Source organism: Mesoplodon bidens, assembly GCF_964165515.1.
Source record: "Mesoplodon bidens genome assembly, chromosome: 18".
Lineage (NCBI taxonomy): Eukaryota > Metazoa > Chordata > Mammalia > Artiodactyla > Ziphiidae > Mesoplodon > Mesoplodon bidens.
Window position 1 is genome coordinate 35364093 of NC_138175.1, and position 19667 is coordinate 35383759.

The window sequence follows — 19667 nt, forward strand, 5'->3', positions numbered from 1 at the left end:
TCAGCCTCAGCCCTCTGCGGATGACTTCCACAGAGAGAGGGGTCACCAGGATCCCAGCTAGGGCCCGACCTCTCGCCCGTCACTAACTTGTATCCCGGGGGCAGATGGCCCAGTGCACCAGGCAGAGGCGCTCGGAACAGGCGCTACCAGAAACCTCCACCAGGAGAGCCGCACTGGCTCTGCCGAGAGGATGGATCTCGGCCGCAAACCAGTGCCACCCACCCCCCTTCCGTTCTCCCATTTTATTTTTCTCACCTGCTCCTGGGCCCACACCTGCATCTCCCTGGCAGACGGAGAGGCCCGTGTGGATGCCAGCCCCCCCCACCCCACCCAGGGACCTCCCGGTCCTTGCCAGCTGCCACCCCTGCCCCAGCCCCGGCCTTTACGATGCCGGGAAGTATTCGTCTGCGGGGTTGGTAGCATCTTTAAAAAACGATTTTCTTCCTTCTCTGAAGGGGCTAAATATAGCACAGGCATAAACAGAGAAATAGACATTAAGCCAAAATGCCCTTGTGAGAACCATGCCGGGTGGAAGGAGCTCTAAGAAGACTTGATGAAGCTCCCTCATCCCTCGAACCAACCGCAGCTTCAAGCCTTGGGGGAAGCAGCCATGGGTTTTTAGGCTTATTGAACTGTGCCACTCGCCAGTGGCTCTGCCCGGAGCTGCTCAGCGCACAGGTGTGCTGGTGATGGGTGAGTCCTCGTGACGGTCCCTGCCACCCCCTCTGCCCTTTTCGAGACTGTGCCCTCGGCCTGTGGAGGAGCTGATGCCGTCCTGGCCGAGCACAGGGGCTTCTCAGCCACCCCCATACTTATTGGGCAGCCTTGACCGGGCTCCCTCAGAGCGGCCATTCTGCACCCTTAAGCCCACACCCATCGTTTGGGTGTCTGTGTGTCTCTAGGCATTCCCCCCACCCCACGCAGTCAGGCTCCTCGAGGGCCGAGCCCAGCTGGAGTCGTCCTCTCCCTTCCACTGTGCCCGTCCCAGGGCAGAGCATCCAGCAGGCACTTCACAGCGCAGTGCTGAATGAATTCTGGTGCCTGGCCCCCTCGGGGCATCAAGTTTCCACGTTTCCATCTGCTGTGACATCCTAGGCTTTTGTTCCTGTAGAACTTCAGGTAAGGAAGTTTCACCCTCTTTGAGGAAGTTCTTCCTTGAGTCTAACCGAAGACCTGCCAGCTACTGCCCCTTAAGAGAGAAGGCCACTGTTGTTTTCACCTGAGAAGTGGCATTTATTCTTGAACTGTCCTAACCAGCAGTCCTAGGTGTAGGTTTCCATCACCAGGATTTCTGTGCCTGGCTGAGTCAGTGTGGACCATGTGTGTCACACCGGCCCTGTTCTTGGCATCTTGGCAAGAGGCTGCTTCATTATCCAGAGAGCCCTGGACATCCGCCTTTTCCCATGTTGCTGGTGGATGGTCCTGAGGACTTTGTGAAGGTCAGAAATCATCTGGTTTTCTGCTGCTTATGAAACAGAGTCCACATTCAGGGGCATTCGGGGCTCCCAGCAGTCTTCCCTGTGATCTCTGTGCTGGGATCACCCCACTGGTGCCTGCATCTGCTGAGCTTACTCCAGCCTCCGTACCTTCGTCTATGCTGTGCCCTCCTCTTGGCATGTCCTTTCCCCTTTCCACATACCTACATCCTACCCATATATTTATTCCTTTATTTATCCTTCCATTGATTCAAAAACATTTACTCAGTGTCTCCTTGGTGCCAGAGCCTCGGAACCATAATTTGAGAATGAGGAAAGGGCTATACACGTTTACCTTCCTAATGTCCCTCCTCTCCCTCCTCCCCAACCCCCCACAAATCAAGAAGGACCAGACCACACCCGGAGAACCCGGGCCACGTGGCACTGTTAACTCACTGGCTGTTGGCAGGGTGGGAGAGGGAGACCACCACGTCGTTCCTGGCAGCTGCGCCTGCTGCACCACCGCTGGGCAGGGGAGGCCTGGGGGTCCGGTCAGCACAGTGTGCAGCCCTGGGCCAGGTGCTGGGGCCAAGAAAGGAAGTGATGCCCCGCTGCTTGCTGCTCAGCAGAGGCGGCCAGGATGGCCCTCGGGAGGCACATAGGTGTGGGGGCCGTGGGTTGGAGGTTCCTGGAGCAGCTGCAGAGATGGGAAGCGCCGTGTCCCAGAAGTCCCAGAGGACTTCACGAGTAGCATGGTTGGGAGGAGAGAGGAGGCAGGAGCTGAATCAGCAAAGGCTTGGAAGCTAAGAGGGTGGTTTGATACAGGGTGGGCTCAGCTCCCCACAGGACTGGCTGGCTGGCTGTGCACAAGCGCAGGGAGAGGTGCCTCGGCGGCAGGGTGGGCGCTCCCATGGAAACCGCCGCATCCCATCTGTGGCCTCAGACAACCTGCCTTGTGCCTCTGGGTCCCTGACAACCCCACCGAGGTGCCAGGCAATGCTGGCAGAGTTTGTGCTCATGTCTGGAGAGTTCAGATGATCCGCAGACTGGGTGCCCACAAGGGCGTAGGGCGCTGTGGGAACCCTGCCTTCTCGCCCAAGCCCCTGGCTCTCTTGGATTCTAGTTGCCACCCCTCCTGCTTCCTAGCTGGATGTACTTTTACCTTGTCTGAGCCTCAGTTTCCTCATTTTACCACGTCCTGCCTTGTAAGGCTGCTGTGAGGATCGACAGAGATGTTCCTGCAACCACACATAGCACGTGTGCTTGCCAAACTCCGGCCACGTGGCCTGTGCCCGGGAGCCCAAGGAAGGAGGGCGGCAGTGGTTGGTGTACTGTGTGCCTGGGAGTCAGCGGGCATCTGCTGTGTGAGGACGGGGCGCTGCCTCTCCCTGGCCGTGAGCTTCCCGGAGGGGCTGGTGCCATCGCCGGGGGGCAGCAGCCGTGCCTGCCGTGGGAAGGGCCTGCCACCGGGGCCCTGGGCCGGGGAGCAGGGGTGGTCCCAGGCCTCCCAGCGAAGCTGCGGGCATCCTCTGGTCACCCTCACCGCCCAGACCCGGAGCCCGGGAGAGAGACGCAGCGCCACGCCTGACCCCTGGTGGTCATCGGCAGAGCTGCAGGTGCGGCTCCCAGCCCTGGAGGAGTGGCTGCGCTGGCGGGGCGCCCACTTCTGGGGAGGCTGCTCCCCGTCACTGGGGGTCCTGTGCTGCCCCTGAGCAGGGTTGCCCTTCCCCGGGTGGATTTTGTTTCCTTTCTTCAGGTGTCATGAGGTCGAATACCACCTGAGGCTTTGATGAGATTGGTGTGGATTTGGAACACAGACCACTGAAAAGAAACAAAAAGATTGTAGGCTCTTAGAGGCCAAATCCCACCCCCAGCCCCAGGCCACTAGCTCCCGTGGAAACAGACCTACACTGCTGGCCTGCTCTGGCTGGTGTGAGGGAGGAGATACCGTGGGCTGTGGTGAGAGGGAAGCGTTTGGCCAGAGGGGCCCACCCGGGCCCTGGATTCCCAGGTGGATTTGGACAAATGACACAACAGTCTTCTGGCCAGAGCATTGTCTCGTGATGGCACAGGCAGCCCCCCTCCCCTGGCGCCCTCCCTGTGGGTGACCTGCCCCCTGCCTCGGCCACAGGCACCAAGGCCGCCCACTTCCTCAGCATGTCCGTGCCACTCGGGTGTTTCTTGGCTGGAGGACTGCATGGCACATCTGCTATCTCCCTGCACTAAGCTCAGAGCAGCTCCCTGGAAGGCCTGAGAAGGAGATCTGGGGGAAGCCTGCAGGCGATCAGATATAATTTCCTCCTGATCGTTAGAGCAAAAGAGAGATGGAGAGGTGAACAGGGCTGTTTTTAATTCCCACTACCTCCCCAGCATTTCCCCTCTCCCTTCATATAGCCAGTCCCCACAGTACGACCTGAATGGTCTAAAAACAAAAATTCATAGGGAGCCCAGGTTGGCAGCAACAGGAACCGATCCCCAAGCCCCAAATCAACGTGGCGTCTTGGCAGCTGCGTCCCCGGAGCACTTTTTCCTTGTTGCATTTTGTTTTGTAATAAACGAGATGCTTTTCTGCGGCTCTCGGCGTACATGCACTGAGTGGGAGGGGACAGGCACGCTCTCCATTCTTCTGCCCTCATGCGTGTCCCCTTTCTTCGCCTTTGCAGAACCACACGATGAGCCAGCACGCGCAGTGAGGGACCGCTCGACAGGACACCTCTCCGCAGAAGGCTTGCCGGAGACGCCGTGGGGAGGGCCATTTGAACATTACATCCAATCAAAGTGTCATTTGCAACCCAGATGTAAAACTCTAATGATTTGGCCATGAGGCGCTGCTATTATAAGCAGCTGGAAATGAATATTAATGGCAGAGATTAAAAGTATTCCATGCTCAGTATTTTTTATTGTCCTGCTACAGCTAGTGTGCTTTTAGAGTTTCCGCCGCAGACTACATTTCTAGAGTTAGAGAAACCCGCTTTTTGAGCCTACTGTCCTTTGCTCCTTCATGTATTATATTGATAGTTTTTAAAAAAAGGATTAGTGTGATTTTTTTGCTTTGCTTCTTTTATTTTCTTTCCTGTTTTTCTTTCCCCCCTTTTGGTTAACTACTTTTTAATTGCAATTCTAGGTAATTGTGCATCGTGATGTGATTGCTTGGCTATTGTCTGAATATTTCCTTTTAATTTTTTAATTAAAGACTAATGCTTTGATTGGATTTGCCAGTTCACCGGACAGTGATTAAAACTATGTAATGAATATAATCGGTTTCAGTGCAACTGGATGGTCTGCTTTTAAATGTGACTTAATCTGACTGCAGTAACTAGTACAGTTCAATAAAGGGAATCCATGCGATTAGCATCGGGATGCTTGGTTCTCTCCTCCCCAGCCCAGGGCTGTGTGAGGGCTGTCGTCACCTACGGGGTGTGTTCCTGTGTGAGTTCCCGTGGATCACACATGCTAGTGGGGACCTGCACACAATGGACCCAGCTCCCCTCAGGTAGGAAGAAACCTAGTCATCTAATGCACACAGACTGGATGAACTGGCAGGAGGCACGGAAGTCAGAGTGGGAAGAACCTTTAAAGACTCTGATCTTCTCATTTATGGATGGAGAAGCTGAGGCCCAAGGATAAGCGGGCGACTGCACTGAAGCCACGGAATAGGTTGATAGAGTGGCTCACTGTTCATCCACGTCGTCTCTCCCCCTTGGGTGTGGCTTTCCTGGCTGCTGGATGAAGCCGGTCACGTGGTTAACCCTTACCTTGCCAGGACTCCAGGCAGGACCTGGGTTCTAGTTGTGGCCAAGGCATGGGGATTGGACAGGAGTTAGGCAGGGCTGCCCAGCCCCATGAGCTCCAGAGCTGAGGGCTGCAGAGTGAGCCAGGTAGGAGCAGCAGTCTCCCAATCACAGAGATCAGTGGGATATGGAAGCACTGAGACAAGTGGCTGCAGCCAGGACTCTACTGGGGCCAGCGAGGTGCCTAGGATTTAAAATCTCGGGGGGGGGGGCCCGATCCCAGGGGCCCCGAGAATGGACATTTCCTGACACTTTGCACCCTTAGGTGCCCTGCTTGCCTCACCTCCTCTCGGTCCTGCTGGCGCCCCAGGACCGACCCAGCAGACTTAGCCTCCCACATGCCCATCCTCCCATAGCTCCATCGTGCTGGTGCTCAGCCAACTTGCCAATCAGAGGCCAGGGCTTCAGAACCTGCACGGGGAAGCCCTTCCTTGTTAAGTTTTCACAAGGGGCAGGAAAATCGGTTATTACCCTCTGTAGAGCGGAAATGAAACAGGCAGACAGATTGCACCTAATTATACTGTAATACTAAGTCATGGCGTGGAATTTGGAGCAATTATCCCCAGCATCTTCTGACACCCATATCAAGGGGCTTCCCCTTGCTGTCACCACATGTAATGTTCTGACATGGGTGGGGCTGTTGCTTTTTCTAAAGGTATTTTATGCCTGCGAATCTCAGAGTGGACTCCTGCCAGTGTTGGACAGAATGAAGCAGTTGCTCCTTTTTTTTTTTTTTTGCGGTACGTGGGCCTCCCACTGCTGTGGGCTCTCCCGTTGCAGAGCACACGCTCCGGACGCGCAGGCTCAGCGGCCATGGCCCACGGGCCCAGCCGCTCCGCGGCATGTGGGATCCTCCCGGACCGGGGCACGAACCCGCGTCCCCTGCATCGGCAGGCAGACTCCCAACCACTGCGCCACCAGGGAAGCCCCAGTTGCTCTTTGATTTGCGGGCTCCTACCTCCTGGAAGCCAAAGGTGGTGAACTCCAAATTTTAGTCCTCTAGAGACTTGGCCATTTTAGGGGAAGACCTCAGGGTAGGCATCAGTATTCCCCAAAGTGTGGCCGGCCACAGGCTGGGGCTGGGGTAGGCTTCCCTGAGTCCACAGCCAAGCCTGCCTTTCAGACGATGCCGTGACTGTGGGCAGGACCAGCGTGTCCCGGGGGCTTCCCAGATCACCGTCTCTGGGCCCTGTCCAGGCCCAGTTTATCCCGAACCCCGTGGAACCCAGGTGAGTCCTCAGTAAGTACCAATAGAAGATTTGATTTGACAGTTGGTGGCGTAGGGCTAAATTAGTCACTGCCCCCATTAAAAATACAGCGGGGGGTTTAAGAGCTTTTCTCGCCATGTGGGAATCAGCAGCGAAGCCGGCGGATGCCTTGGGTAAGGAGAGAGGCAGCCTAGGGGACCGCGAGGTAATGAGGTTTATGGCAACGACAAGGCAGCCGGGGAACCCCACCGACTCCCCCCTCACCCCTGCCCCATTGTTCTCGGGCTGGCTCTGCCCCTGCTGCTGCAGCTGAGAGCCCCTCGTGACTTTGTGCGGGGAGGGGGCTTGTAGGGGGGACATGGCAGCCCTTACTGGGACTGGTATTTGTCACCATCAGGAAGTACGGGGTTGGGGGGTAGTGCAGGGCTATAAACCTGTGCTTTGGGGGCCCCCCACTTCTACTCAAATGGTTTGGAACTGGAATGAGCCACTTTATCTCTCAGTTCTGCGGGATCTCAGAGGGTCACTGGGAGGCTTCTAGGAAAGGATGCCTACAGCAAAGGAAGGGCTGAGTACAGAGAAAGGCCTGGAAGTGGCATGGTTATTGTTAGGAGGACGATGAAGCCAGGCATCCCACATAGGCGTGGCCCCTGTCAGCAGAGGGTGTGATGGAATCAGCCACCAGCAGCTTGGATACTGGAGCAGGGGATTCGGCAGTGGGAAGTGGGCGAGGTGACTGGAGGCCTAACTTCATTGGTGCTGGGTTTGCATGTACAAATCATCAGTTTCTAGTGGCTCTGTGGGCTGGAGGAATTTAGCCCAGGCTGAGAAATGGACCAGGTCCCCTGGGCCACAGATCCCTGTCATTGGCTTCCTGCCTAGAGCTTCTGGAAGCAGGTGGATAGGGGTTTTGGTCTCAGTAGAGAAGCTGCCATAGGAAGAACCTTCTCGAGTTGCCCTAGCGATAGAGAATCTTTCTCCTAAACTCATAGTATGTTTAATATTTAACTTTCCACCTGCTTTTTTATTCCCTTCTAAAGCATGCATTCTTAGGGCTGGGGCCTGTACCTACAGGTGTTCAGTTAATAGGACCAAGACTTTAATCCATTCATTCATCCATCTGGTAGATATTTATGGAGCTGCTCCTGTGTGCCAGGCACTGCGCAAGGTGCTAGGGATATAGGGATGGATGGGTGATGTGAAGCTCACAGTCACATGACAGCCATCTAACAAATAAGCATACCAATAAACATCCAGCAGTGCACGGTCACAAGTGCTGTGATGGGAAAGGGCCAGACTGTGCGAGATGCATGGGGGACCCACCTTAGAGGCAGGGGCACATCAAGGACGGCCTTGCTGAGGATGTGACTAGTGTTCCGGCCGGAAGATTGAAAGGAACTCAGCGGTCCAAGAGCAGTGGGAAAAGTGCAAGGAACACAAAAGCCCCAAGCTGGAAACGAGCTGGAAGTATCCTTAGGGATCTCTGGTTGTACTAGGTTTCGATTTTAGGTGGATTAAAACAAGCCCACAGAAATTCAGAATCTTGTCCAAGGTCACATAATTCAGCATAGAATTGAGACTATAATTTGGGTGTCCTGCTTTCTAGCCTTGGGTGTCTGACTCCCCTCTGTGGCCATCTTCTATTTGCTGTAGGGCAAATTGATTGAATAATAATTATTATTATGAATAAAATGACATACTATGTAGGAAAGACTGCTGGCTCTCCTTCTTTTCCTTAGTCAGTTAACTCTGATTTTTATCTGAGCACACATTACCTTGGAGAGGAGAAGGGTCAGATAATATACCCTATCTGTCCTAGAAGATGGGCATGGCCATATTACTACTGGTGGTCATATTGGTTCTGACAATGGGATATAAATAAGGCGGTATGTGTAAATTCTAAGAATTATCCTTAAAGAGAAGAAATGAGCTCATCCACTACTCTTCTTGATGACTGGAATGTAGATGCAATAGCTGGAGCTCCAGAAGCCATTTTGAATCATGAGGTGAAGTGGAAATGGAAGCCATACCTGGGCTGAGCAACAACATAGAAGGAATCTGGATCTCCAACAGTGCCAAATGTGTACGAGCTCTGTCCTGCTTCCCAAAAGACTTCTTGATCTTGAGAGAGAAATAAACTTCTCTCTTGTTCAAACCATTATTATTTGGGTTTTTCTGTTATAGTTGAATCAATTCTTAACTAAAACAAATTGAATACATACATAGATGGCTTCCAAGTAAGAGCAAATTTAGAAGTTTCAAGGAAAGGGTATGGGATGGGTAAAAATATCTGAAGGCTAAGAGATCTACTTCAGTGACATACTATAATCAATATCTATTTGGCTCATAAGTGCATGGGGCTGGGCTGATCTGGGCTGGGCTTGGCTTAGCTTGGCTAATCTGATCTGCGTGTCTGGCTGTGGGTGACTGTGGGATGGCCTTGCTGAGATGACTGAGTCACCTCAGCCCTGCTCTTCATGTTTCATCCTCGGGCAGGGTAGTCTGAGCATGTTCTTCTCATGGCATTGGCCAAGGGCAAGAGCAGAGCAAGTCCAGTTGTGCAAGCACTTTCAAGCTTCCACTCGTGAATCATGTTTACTCACATGCCCAAACTTAGACTCAAGGGAAGGGGAATATACCCCACCTGCTGATGGGAAGAGCTGCAAGATTCCAGCACAAAGGGCTGGATTCAGGGAGGGATGGAGAATTGGGGTCATTAATATAACTAATCTGCCACAGAACTGAGAAGCTCCTCTCTCTCCTCCCAAGGCAAAACCTGCTGGTACTTATTAGGTACCATCTATGACCACAGCTTAGGAAATGAACAAACCGAGGTGGTCCACCTTAGTCTTGATGGGTTGGACCTAGCCTTTGGAGAAGAGAGAGGCACCTGCAAAGGACTGATCACCCAAATGCTTGTTAGCTATCCAAGCAAGTTCACAGGGCCACTATTTTTACAATTTACAGTTGATTTTGGTTTACTCAGGCTTGCCCGGAGAGTGAGCAAAGATGGATGGCACCCTCAATTTCTAAGAAGGGGAGAAAACTCCGACCAACTAGCAAAAGCCAAACATTTACAACTTTGCCTTGCTCGGCCACTCTCCAGAAGTACCAAGTAGGGTGTGGTTTGCCATGTACAACCCTGGCTGTGTCCTTCTTGCATGCCTTCACCCATGATGCTCCTTTTTCTAAAACGCCCTTCCCTTCTTTTTTACCTGGTTAGCTTCTACTTTTAAACTCAGTTCAGGTGTCTAATTTTCAGGACCAAGACCTGGGTGAGGTGAGTGAAGCACTCCCCTTGGGTAAAAAATCTAAGGGGGAACCAAAAAGCTCAGTAATCAAGATAAACAATATTCAACACAATATTAATAAATAAATAAAATTGGCAAACTACAGCCAGCAGGCTGGCAACCTGTTTTTTAAAAAAGCTTTATTGGAACAGGGCTGGGATTAGGGTGAGGCAATGAGGCAGAACTGTGCAAATGTAGCATTGGATCCTGTCATTATTAAAATTTTTGCTACTTTGTTCATTGTGGACTTTTTGCATTAATTTTGCTTTTTTAAAAATCATTGCATTAGGGACTTCCCTGGTGGTCCAGTGGTTAAGAATCTGCCTTCAAATGCAGGGGATGCGGGTTCGATCCCTGGTCGGGGAACTAAGATCCCACAAGCTGCAGGGCAACTAAGCCCATGCGCTGCAACTACTGAGCCCATGCCACAATTAGAGAGCCTGCATGCTGCAGCTACAGAGCCCATGCGCTCTGGAGCCTGCATGCCCCAACTAGAGAGAAGCCCATGTACCGCAACAAAAGATCCCTGCTGCAACAACTAAGATCCAATGCAGCCAAAAATAAATAAGTAAATAATAAATTAACAAAAAAGAAATTAAACAAGTTTCTAAAAAACAAAAACAAACAAACAAAAAAAAACAGGGCTTCCCTGGTGGTGCAGTGGTTAAGAATCTGCCTGCCAATGCAGGGGACACGGGTTCAAGCCCTGGTCCGGGAAAATCCCACATGCCATGGAGCAACTAAGCCCGTGCGCCACAACTACTGAGCCTGCACTCTAGAGCCTGTGAGCCACAACTACTGAGACCCGCGTGCCTAGAGCCCGTGCTCTGCAACAAGAGAAGCCACCGCAATGAGAAGTCCATGCACCGCAATGAAGAGTAGCCCCTGCTTGCCACAGCTAGAGAAAAACCCGCGGGCAGCAATGAAGACCCAACGCAGCCAAAAATAAATTTTTAAAAAACAAAAAAATCCCCCACTGCATTAAAGCATTATTCTGAGTTTTTGCCATTCACTTAAATTTTGTGCCCAAGGCAAGTGTTTCACTCATTTCACCCTAGTGATGGCCTTGTTCATCCTCCAAGCAACCTACTCTGACCTGCACAGGAAAAATGCTCTGTTAATAACAACTCTGATAATAGTTGGCATATAAGTCTATTACTGGACAGCTATTCACTTTTATAACCGTCTGTCTCTGGGCCTGTGTATCAGTCAGGATAGGTTAGGTTATGGTGCAGTAACAAAAAGTCCCCAAATTGTAGTGGCTTAACACAATAATGATTTATTTCTCACTCATATTACATGGTTATCCTTCATTGTAGTCATTTGGGAAGTCAGGTTCAGAGAGCAGACTACCATAAATGTGATCAGTAACCAAGCCAGAGAGAAATAGGGAACTTGGGAGGGTCTCACACTGGCAATTTTAATGCTCTTGCCTGGGAGTCACACACTTACACACACACACAGCACTTTAACTCACAACTCATTGGCCAGCAGTTGTCACATGGCCCCACTCCATGACAAGGAGCCAGGAAGTGCAATTCTGCCATGTGCCTGGAATAACTAAAAACTGGCAAGGTTTGGCTAATTGCACTAATGACCATCACCACAGACCGTCTTCACTGCCTCTCCACCAATCCCTGACTATAATCTCTTCAAGGGCAGAGCCTGACTCTTAGCAAATCTGGGTATATCCAGCACCTCTGCACAGTATCTGCAGCAGACAAATATTTACTGAATGTATACAGAAATTGAGTAGAAAGTGAATAAATGACAATTAAGAAGGTCCAGGGGAAGATAAGCATGTATATGAAGACACCCTGTAGCTTAAAAGCTGTGGAGTCAAGCAAGGCACTTAACTTCTCTGTGCACCTGTGTTTTCATAAGTAAAATAGGAGGAAGAAGAATAAATAGTGCTTATCTCATGAAGTTGTTGTGAAGTTGAAATGAGATAAAAATTATTATGTTAAACAACAATATCTGAGCATTCACTATGCACCTGGCATTATTCCGAGCACCATACAGGTATTAACTCTTTCAATCCACACAACATTATCAGGTGGGTACTGTTATCCCCTTCTTACAGACGAGGAAACCAAGGCAGAGAGAGAGGCTAACTTGCTCACCCTCCAATTATAACTCAGGCAGTCTAGCTCCAGAGCCCTTTTCTCAGTGCCCCCAGAAGCACTTTTGAGCAGAGCAAATTGGAAATGGTGGCTCCTGATGCTCGCATCACTAGGGCTGATTCCAGGTGTTGGTCCTCCAGGGTCGGCCTTTACCTGGACAGACCTCATGGCCGGGTGGGAGCCAGGACTTGGGTGGTTCTGGAAAGCCTGGGGTCGGCAGCAGCCCAGCCTCTGACCTCAGTGGTGGAGGCAGCGGCTCGGCCCGCCCCCTCCCTCCCCTGAGCCCTGATTGGCCTGTCTCAGCACCGGCCCCGCCCACCCAGCGCCCAGCGAGAGAAGCTGGCTGAGCTCAGGCGAGCTGCGCAGTGTGAACTTATTTGTGGAGTTATTAATTACTGAAGCGCGCAAACCGTGCTTCTGTGCATAAAAATATGTTTGAGCAGTTTCTACTTAAACTTTAAAGAGAACGTTAATCAATTTTATTTTAACAAAATGACCTTAAGCAGGGAAAAAAAAATTGGTGTTATTTGCCCAAACAGGCAAATTAATTTCTCTCTCCTGAGAAATCTGATAAGTTTCCAGAAATAGCTATGCATAATTTACACCTGCCCTGGACGCTCCTAGTTTAACGCCAAGCCCAGTCACGGGCCCTACACAGCCCCAGTCCCAGAAAGAACTGAAAACAGAAAGGTCCTTGCAAAGGCCCTGTCACTCCCGTGCTGGGTCCCCTACTGCTTCTCAGCCCACACCGCCCACGACCTCGGGAAACGGATGCTGCGGGGAAGGAGCAATGTAGCCTCTGAGAGGCCAGCCCAGCCTGGGTCAAGATCCCTGGGAGGCGGGATCAGCTGCCCAGTACTAGGGCCTGGGGTTTCTCGGGAGGCCTAGAGAGGGTCTCCAGCAGATAACCATCCCCCCAGTTTTCGGGCTCCCTTCTGAGCCACAGGACCTGCAGGTGCCAGCTTAATCCTGTCTGCCTCTGGCCTCCCACACTTGAGGGATTCCCAGGATGGCAGGTTCCAGAGCTCTGAGCAGAGCCTGTGCCACCTTCTAAATCCTCTGCCCTCTGGCTCTCAAGCTCCACACCCAGAGGCCACACCCCCAGAGACCCTGCTGGGCTTCCCTTGGGGCTGGGGCTGGGGGGGCACCCACAGTCATCTACCTGGACTATGGGGCTTAGAGGCAGGGCCTGGGGGCTGCTGGAGCCGGGGTCAGTGATTTTGGCCAAGCCATTCAACCCCCCTGGACCTGGGTTTCCCCATATGTGTATGGAGTTTGTGCTACCCTTGCCTCCATCAGGCTGCCGTGGGGAGGGAATAAGAATCCTAGGATAACGTCAACTCCAAGAGGTCAGAGTTTTGAGCCATAAAAAAACGAAATAATGTCATTTGTAGCTACATGGGTGGACCTAGAGATTATCATACTAAGGGAAGAAAGTCAGAAAGAGAAAGACAAATACCATATGATATCACTTATATGTGGAATCTAAAATATGACACAAATGAACATATCTATGAAACAGAAACAGACTCACAAACATAGGGAACAGACTTGTGGTTGCCAAGGGGGAGGTGGGGCATGGGAGGATTGGATTAGGAGTTTGGGACTAGTGGATTAAAACTAGTATATATAGAATGGATAAACAACAAGGTCCTCTTGTATAGCACAGGGAACTATATTCAGTATCCTGCAATAAACTATAAAGGAAAAGAAAAAAAAGAGGGCAGAGTTTTGCCTTTTTGTCTCTGCTGTATCCCCAGCACCTAGAACAGTGCCAGAACATAGTAGATGCTCAATAAATATATAGAATAAGTGAACAGATGTTGAATAAATGAATGGATGAAAAGTGCTGAACACAGTAGCTGTTCCACTATTATTACTACTAGCCTAATTGTAGTAGGTTTTTAAATTTTTCCAAATATAAAATTAGGTCACAATACAGATGATTGTTTTTCAAAGTGCATTTGCCCATTAGCTACCCTCACTGCCCCTGGAGATTCTGACAGGATCAACTGGGGTGAAGAGTTCCCTTCCTCCTCTCCCTGTGAAATCACTATTTGCATCCCGTAAATGATCTATACATATTTGTTGAATGAATGCCTAAGAGCCCATATCAGGAGTCACAGACCCAGGGCAGGCAGGCCAGCTGAATGAATGAAGGGGGCTGAGGGAGAGGGGGCTGGATGTGGTGGCGGGCAGTAAATGCCCATCTCAAGGAGGTCCAGCTCTTGCTGCCCTGTGAGAACGTAGGCCCAGGTTGCCAGATCTTCCAAATTTTCAAGAGGAGGAAATCCAGATTTTTTTGTGAAAAGTTCCAATTTTTTAGTCCTGGTATTACTTCAGAGTTTAATTTTTTTTTTTTTTTTTTTTTTTTTTTTTTGCAGTATGTGGGCCTCTCACTGCTGTGGCCTCTCCCGTTGCGGAGCACAGGCTCAGCGGCCATGGCTCATGGGCCTAGCCGCTCTGTGGCATGTGGGATCCTCCCGGACTGGGGCACGAACCCGTGTCCCCCACATCGGCAGGTGGACTCTCAACCACTGCACCACCAGGAAAGCCCCAGAGTTTAATTTAAAAAAAAAACCCAAACCCCAAAACAAAAAACACATGTGCTAAGGAAAACACTTTTGAGGGCTATGTTTGGCCATGGGGCCACCAGTTAGACGTCTCTTGAGAGCATGTGAGAGAATGCTATAGGGGCTGGAACTTTGGGCACCAAATGAAAGAGAGGGGCCTGTGACTCACCCCATTTTGAATCACAGAGAGACTGAGCAGAGGAGCTGAGGAACCCAGTGGAGGCTGAGGGAAGCTAACCCCTCCCCCAAGTTGTGGGCTGGAGGCGGAAGTGGGAGTGCCCACTGGGCCCACCCTCCCCCACACACCCCCCATCCCCCCGCTTCTCTTCTCATGGGAGGGATTTGTCTGTTTTACTTTCTAGCAGTAGAGCTGGATCCTCGGGCTCTCTATGCCTCAGTTTCCTCATCTGTAAAATGGGGATAAAAACTCAAGCTCTCTTGGAGTGGTGAGAATTTGATGAGATGACATAGCAGGCATTTATTAGCACAGCTCCTGCTGCCACCTGCAAGGTACACCCATAGACGAGGTGGTCATCCCACTCCTGCAGACAGGCTGGGGCTCCAGGGCACCAAGAAGGCTCTCCCAGAAGGAGAGAAGCCATATGGAAACCAGTTTCTATCCCTGAACTTCTTAGGGATGCTGCTGCTACTGATTTGTAATAGACAACCCCAGAAATAGAGGGGATTTCAGAGTTCTGGGATGGTAATCCCTGCATCATAATAGCAGACATGGATTGGGGCCTTGCTGTGTGTATCTCATGCAGAGCAACAAGCACCAGGCTGGGAGTCCACACTCTTCTCTGTTGGAGTGCCCTGTGTGACTTTGGGCAAGTCCCTTTCCTACTCTGGGTCTCAGTTTCTTCATCTGTGAAGTGAGAGTGTTCAATCTGAAGCTCTCCAAGCTGATCTTGGCTTTAGAACTTCCTATGTTTATGAGGCTTTCTTGGGAGGCCTGGGACCTGGAACAGGGCACAAGGATGGCTTCTGAATCTGTAAATGGGGACAAGAATGCCTGCACCCTGGACCGCAGAGAGGACCTGAGGACATGCTGCATTTGGCAGCACTTTGGTGGCATGTCAAACACCTGGGGGACAGTTTTATTAGCTGATGGTTCTTAGAGTCCCATAGAAAGCAGGGAAGAAAATCAGCTCTGAGAATATGAGGAGGAAAATATCTTGGTTCTTCTGTCTTTTACCAAAGTAGAGCTCTGATTTGCCCCTGGCATGAGAACTTCCTGCTCTGGCAGCCTGAGGGCTCCTGGCTCTGCCCTGTGCCCTGGCTTCCCTGTCCCCAGGCACCATGGGTTTGTGCTGCTTTCTGGCATCTCTGTAATAGCATTCTTCCCTCTCCTGGGCCTGAGCAGTCCTATAGCTCCTTCAGGGCTTAACTCCAGCGCCACCATTTGACCTCCCCTCAGGCACTTGCTAGGTTTGCCCTGACTCACAACACCCGGCACAATGCAAGGCACAAAGGTGTTGTTTGCTGAATTCAGAGTCCTGACGTTCCCAGACAGTTACTTCTCATTATTTTCATTCTCATTTTACAGTAAGGGAAACTGGGGCTCAGCTATAATAGCTAGTGAGTGGTAAAGCTGAAATGTGAAAACAGGTGATCTGTCTGTAAGGCTGGACTCTAGCCAGAGAAGGCCTGTGGATGCTTAAAACAAAATATTCAACCTAAAAAGTTATTAAATAATAATAGAAAAAAAGTTTAAAATATTCAGATGTATATAAAATAAAAATAAACAACATAAAAACATCAACCATTCCTCCTACACACACTCCTTTTTTCCAGCCTCATTCCTCCAGAGATAGTCTGTGCACATAAAAGCATACGTTTGTATATATCTCTATCCTTTCTTTCACAAAAATATGTTATTGGGCACATTGTTCCGTAACTTACTTTTCATTCCTTTATCAATACACTGTTCCTTTCTCCCCATGTTAGCACACAGAGATCTCATTCTTTTCGGGATCAGGGTGGAGTTTTTCTATTACAAATTCAATTTCCTAAACAGTTATAAGCTATATATATGGCTATTCAAATGATCTGTTTCAGGCTGGGTGAGTTGTGGTAGTCTGTGTTTTTTTTTTTTTTTGCAGTAGGCGGGCCTCTCACTGTTGTGGCCTCTCCCCTTGCAGAGCACAGGCTCCGGATGCGCAGGCTCAGCAGCCATGGCTCACGGGCCTAGCCGCTCTGCGGCATGTGGGATCTTCCCAGACCGGGGCACGAACCCGTGTCCCCTGCATCGGCAGGCGGACTCTCAACCACTGCGCCACCAGGGAAGCCCTAGTCTGTGTTTTTAAAGAATTTGTTTATTTCATCTAATTTGTGAAATTAGTATTTCCTTATTGTGCTTTTGATGTCTGCAGGGTCTGTAGTGATATCCCCTATTTTATTCTGGATATTGGTACTCTGTGTCTTCTTTTCTTCTTTTTCAGTCTTATTAGAGGTTCATCAATTTTACTGATATTTCCCTCCAAGATCCTATTCTTTGTTTCATTATTTTTTTCTGTTATTTTATCTATTTTCTATTTCATTCCCTTCTGTTCTTTATTATTCCCTTCTTCTGCTTGCTTTGGATTTATCTTGCTCTTGTTTTTCTAGGTTGTTGAGGTGGAAGCTTAGATGATTGGTTTGAGACTAAATATACACATTTAGTGGTATAAATTTCCTTCTCAGTACTGCTTTGGCTGTGTCCCAAAATATTTGATATGTTGTATTTTCATTTTCATTCCACTCAGTGTATTTTTAAAAATTTCTCTTGAGATTTTCCTCTTTGACCCATGGATTATTTAGAAGTGTTGTTTAATTTCCAAGTGTTTGGTGATTTTTCTGTTATCTTTCTTTCTGTTACTGATTTCCAGTTTGATTCCATTGAGGTTGGAAAACACACTCTGTGATTTAAATTCTTTTAAATTTGTTGAGTTCTTTTTATGGCCCATAACATCGTCTATCATGGTATAAATTCCATGGGAATATAAAAGAATATGTATTCTGTTGTCATTGAGTGGAGTGTTTTATAAATGTCTATTAGATCCTCTTGGTTGATGGTGTTGTTGAGTTCTATATTTTTGCTGATTTTCTGTCTAGTTGCTCTATCAGGTGTTGAGAGAAGGCTATTGAAGTATCCAAATATAATTGTGGATGTGTCTGTTTTTAAAATTTCAATTCAATTAGTTTTTGCTACACATATTTTGACACTCTACTCTTTGGTCCATACATATTTAAAACTGCTGTGTCTTCTGAGTGGATCAATTCTTATAGCATTATGTAATATCTTTCTTTGTTTCTGGTAGTTTTCTTTGCATTAAAGTCTACTTTACCTGATATAATGTAACCACTTATGTTTTCTTTTGATTAATGTTTGCTTAATATATATATTTCCATTCTTTATTTTCAACCTGCTTATAACATTATATTTCAAGTGAGTTTCTTATAGATAGCATGTAGTTGGATCATCTACCCTGCCAATCTCTGTCTTATAATTGATGTATTAGACCATTTACTCTTAATGTAATTATTTACATGTTAGGGCTTACTTTGGCCATTTTATTTTTTGTTTTCTGTTTGCTGTCTCTGTTTTTCACTTCTGATTTCTTTTTTACTATTTTATTTTGCTAAATTTGGGAATTTTTTAAGCCAAGTATTAATAGTTTTTGGCCCTACTTTTTTTCCCTTCTTTTTTCAGGATTCTGATGACACTAATGTTAGAATTTTTGTTAAAGTCCCATAGATCCCTAATGCTTTGTTCATTTTTTCCCCAGTTTATTTGTTCTCTTTTATTCAGATTAAATAATTTCTATTATTCTACCGTCTGGTTCACTGATTTTTCCCCTGTCCCTTCCTTCCTGCTGTTGAGCCCATTGATTGGGTTTTTATTTCACTTACTGTATTTTTCAGTTCTAAAATTTCCACTTGATTCTTCTTTGTATCTTCTATTTCTTTGTTGAGACTTTTTTCTTTCATTTGTTTCAGGCAGGTTTGTTAAAGCATTTTTATGCTCATTAAATCATTTTTATGATGGTTGCTTTAAAATCTTTGTCAGATAATGCTAACATCTCTGTCATCTCAATTTTCTATTGATTGTCAATTTTCATTCTGTTTGCTATCCTCCTAGTTCCTGGTAAGACATCTTATCCTTTATTGAAACTTTCACATATTGTATATTATGTAATGAGACTCTGGATCTTACTTAAACTTTCTTTTTTAGCTATCTTCCTCTGATACTGCCCCAGCAGCAGAAGGTGGTGGTGGTGATACCTCATTAATATCAGGAGTGGAATTTCAAGTTCCCCACTCAGCCTCCATTGGTACCCGAGGAGGGGGGTTTCTTATTACAGCTGGGCAGAGGTGGAGCTCTGACTCTCCACTAGGTCTCCAATGATACCTCTCTGAATGGGAAGGGGAGGAATGCCTCGTTACTGCTCCTGTCGTGGCCTCCACTGATCCCACGGAAGCGTGGTTCACCTTGTTACTACTGGGCAGGCGCACAAGGCCTGCCTCTTCACTAGGCCTCCTCTGATACCACCCTGGTGGGCAGGGAAGGAGTGAAGTGTCTCACTACTGCTGGCTGGGCAGTGGAAGTCCAGGCTCCCCTGGCACAGTGGAGTGGGAAAAGGGCCTTGTTACCAAAGTGCAAGATTGAAAATCCATCTTCCTACTTGGTTTCTCGGATTCCCCACCATGGTGGTGAGCAGTGGGGAACGTCATTACAGACTGTTGAGGGTTGAGCCTTACGGTCCCTAGACTGTGGGGGTGGAGCCACAGTTTTTTCTGTGGTGTTTGTCTGGGGTAGAATGGTTATTGTCTAGAAGCTTTCTGTCTTGGCAGGCTGCCCCTTTACTGATTCTTCAGCTAAAGAAGTCAGGCCTTTGTTGGGCGGATTTTTTTTTGTCTGTGCCCATTGGTGTTTCCAAGTCTGGAATATATGAAGCAAAAATAAAATTGCACTCCTTTCTCAGATGGGACTCAAACCCAGCCAAAACTCAGATTGGGACTTGAACCCACAATCCCTGTCTTAGGAGGGGACTCAAATCTACTGTCTTTTAATTGAAACCACTCACCTGCTGTCAGGACATACTGAAGCTCAGGTTCTTTTGTCTCTTCACAGAAAGAATTCAGTGAGAGGCCAAATGATAGGCAAAGAGTGAGTTTTTTAGCATAGGACACTTGTGAGAGATACAAGTGTGTTGGCAAGGGAGCACAGTCCCAAGAACAAAGAGGGCTACTCTTTATAATCAAAGAAAAAGTGGGGAGGGGAGAAG

The 19667-nt window shown here is 48.8% G+C and overlaps 1 protein-coding gene across 1 annotated transcript in view; it reads left to right on the forward strand.

The window, feature by feature from the left end:
- ZNF423 (zinc finger protein 423) overlaps positions 1-4659 on the forward strand; it is a 336656-nt gene extending 331997 nt beyond the window's left edge. The window contains exon 8 of the mRNA XM_081217128.1: positions 4079-4659. Within this exon, the coding sequence (XP_081073254.1) occupies positions 4079-4108 (30 nt within the window). The 3' untranslated portion in view covers positions 4109-4659. The remainder of the gene's footprint in view (positions 1-4078) is intronic.
- The last annotated feature ends 15008 nt before the right edge of the window (positions 4660-19667 follow it).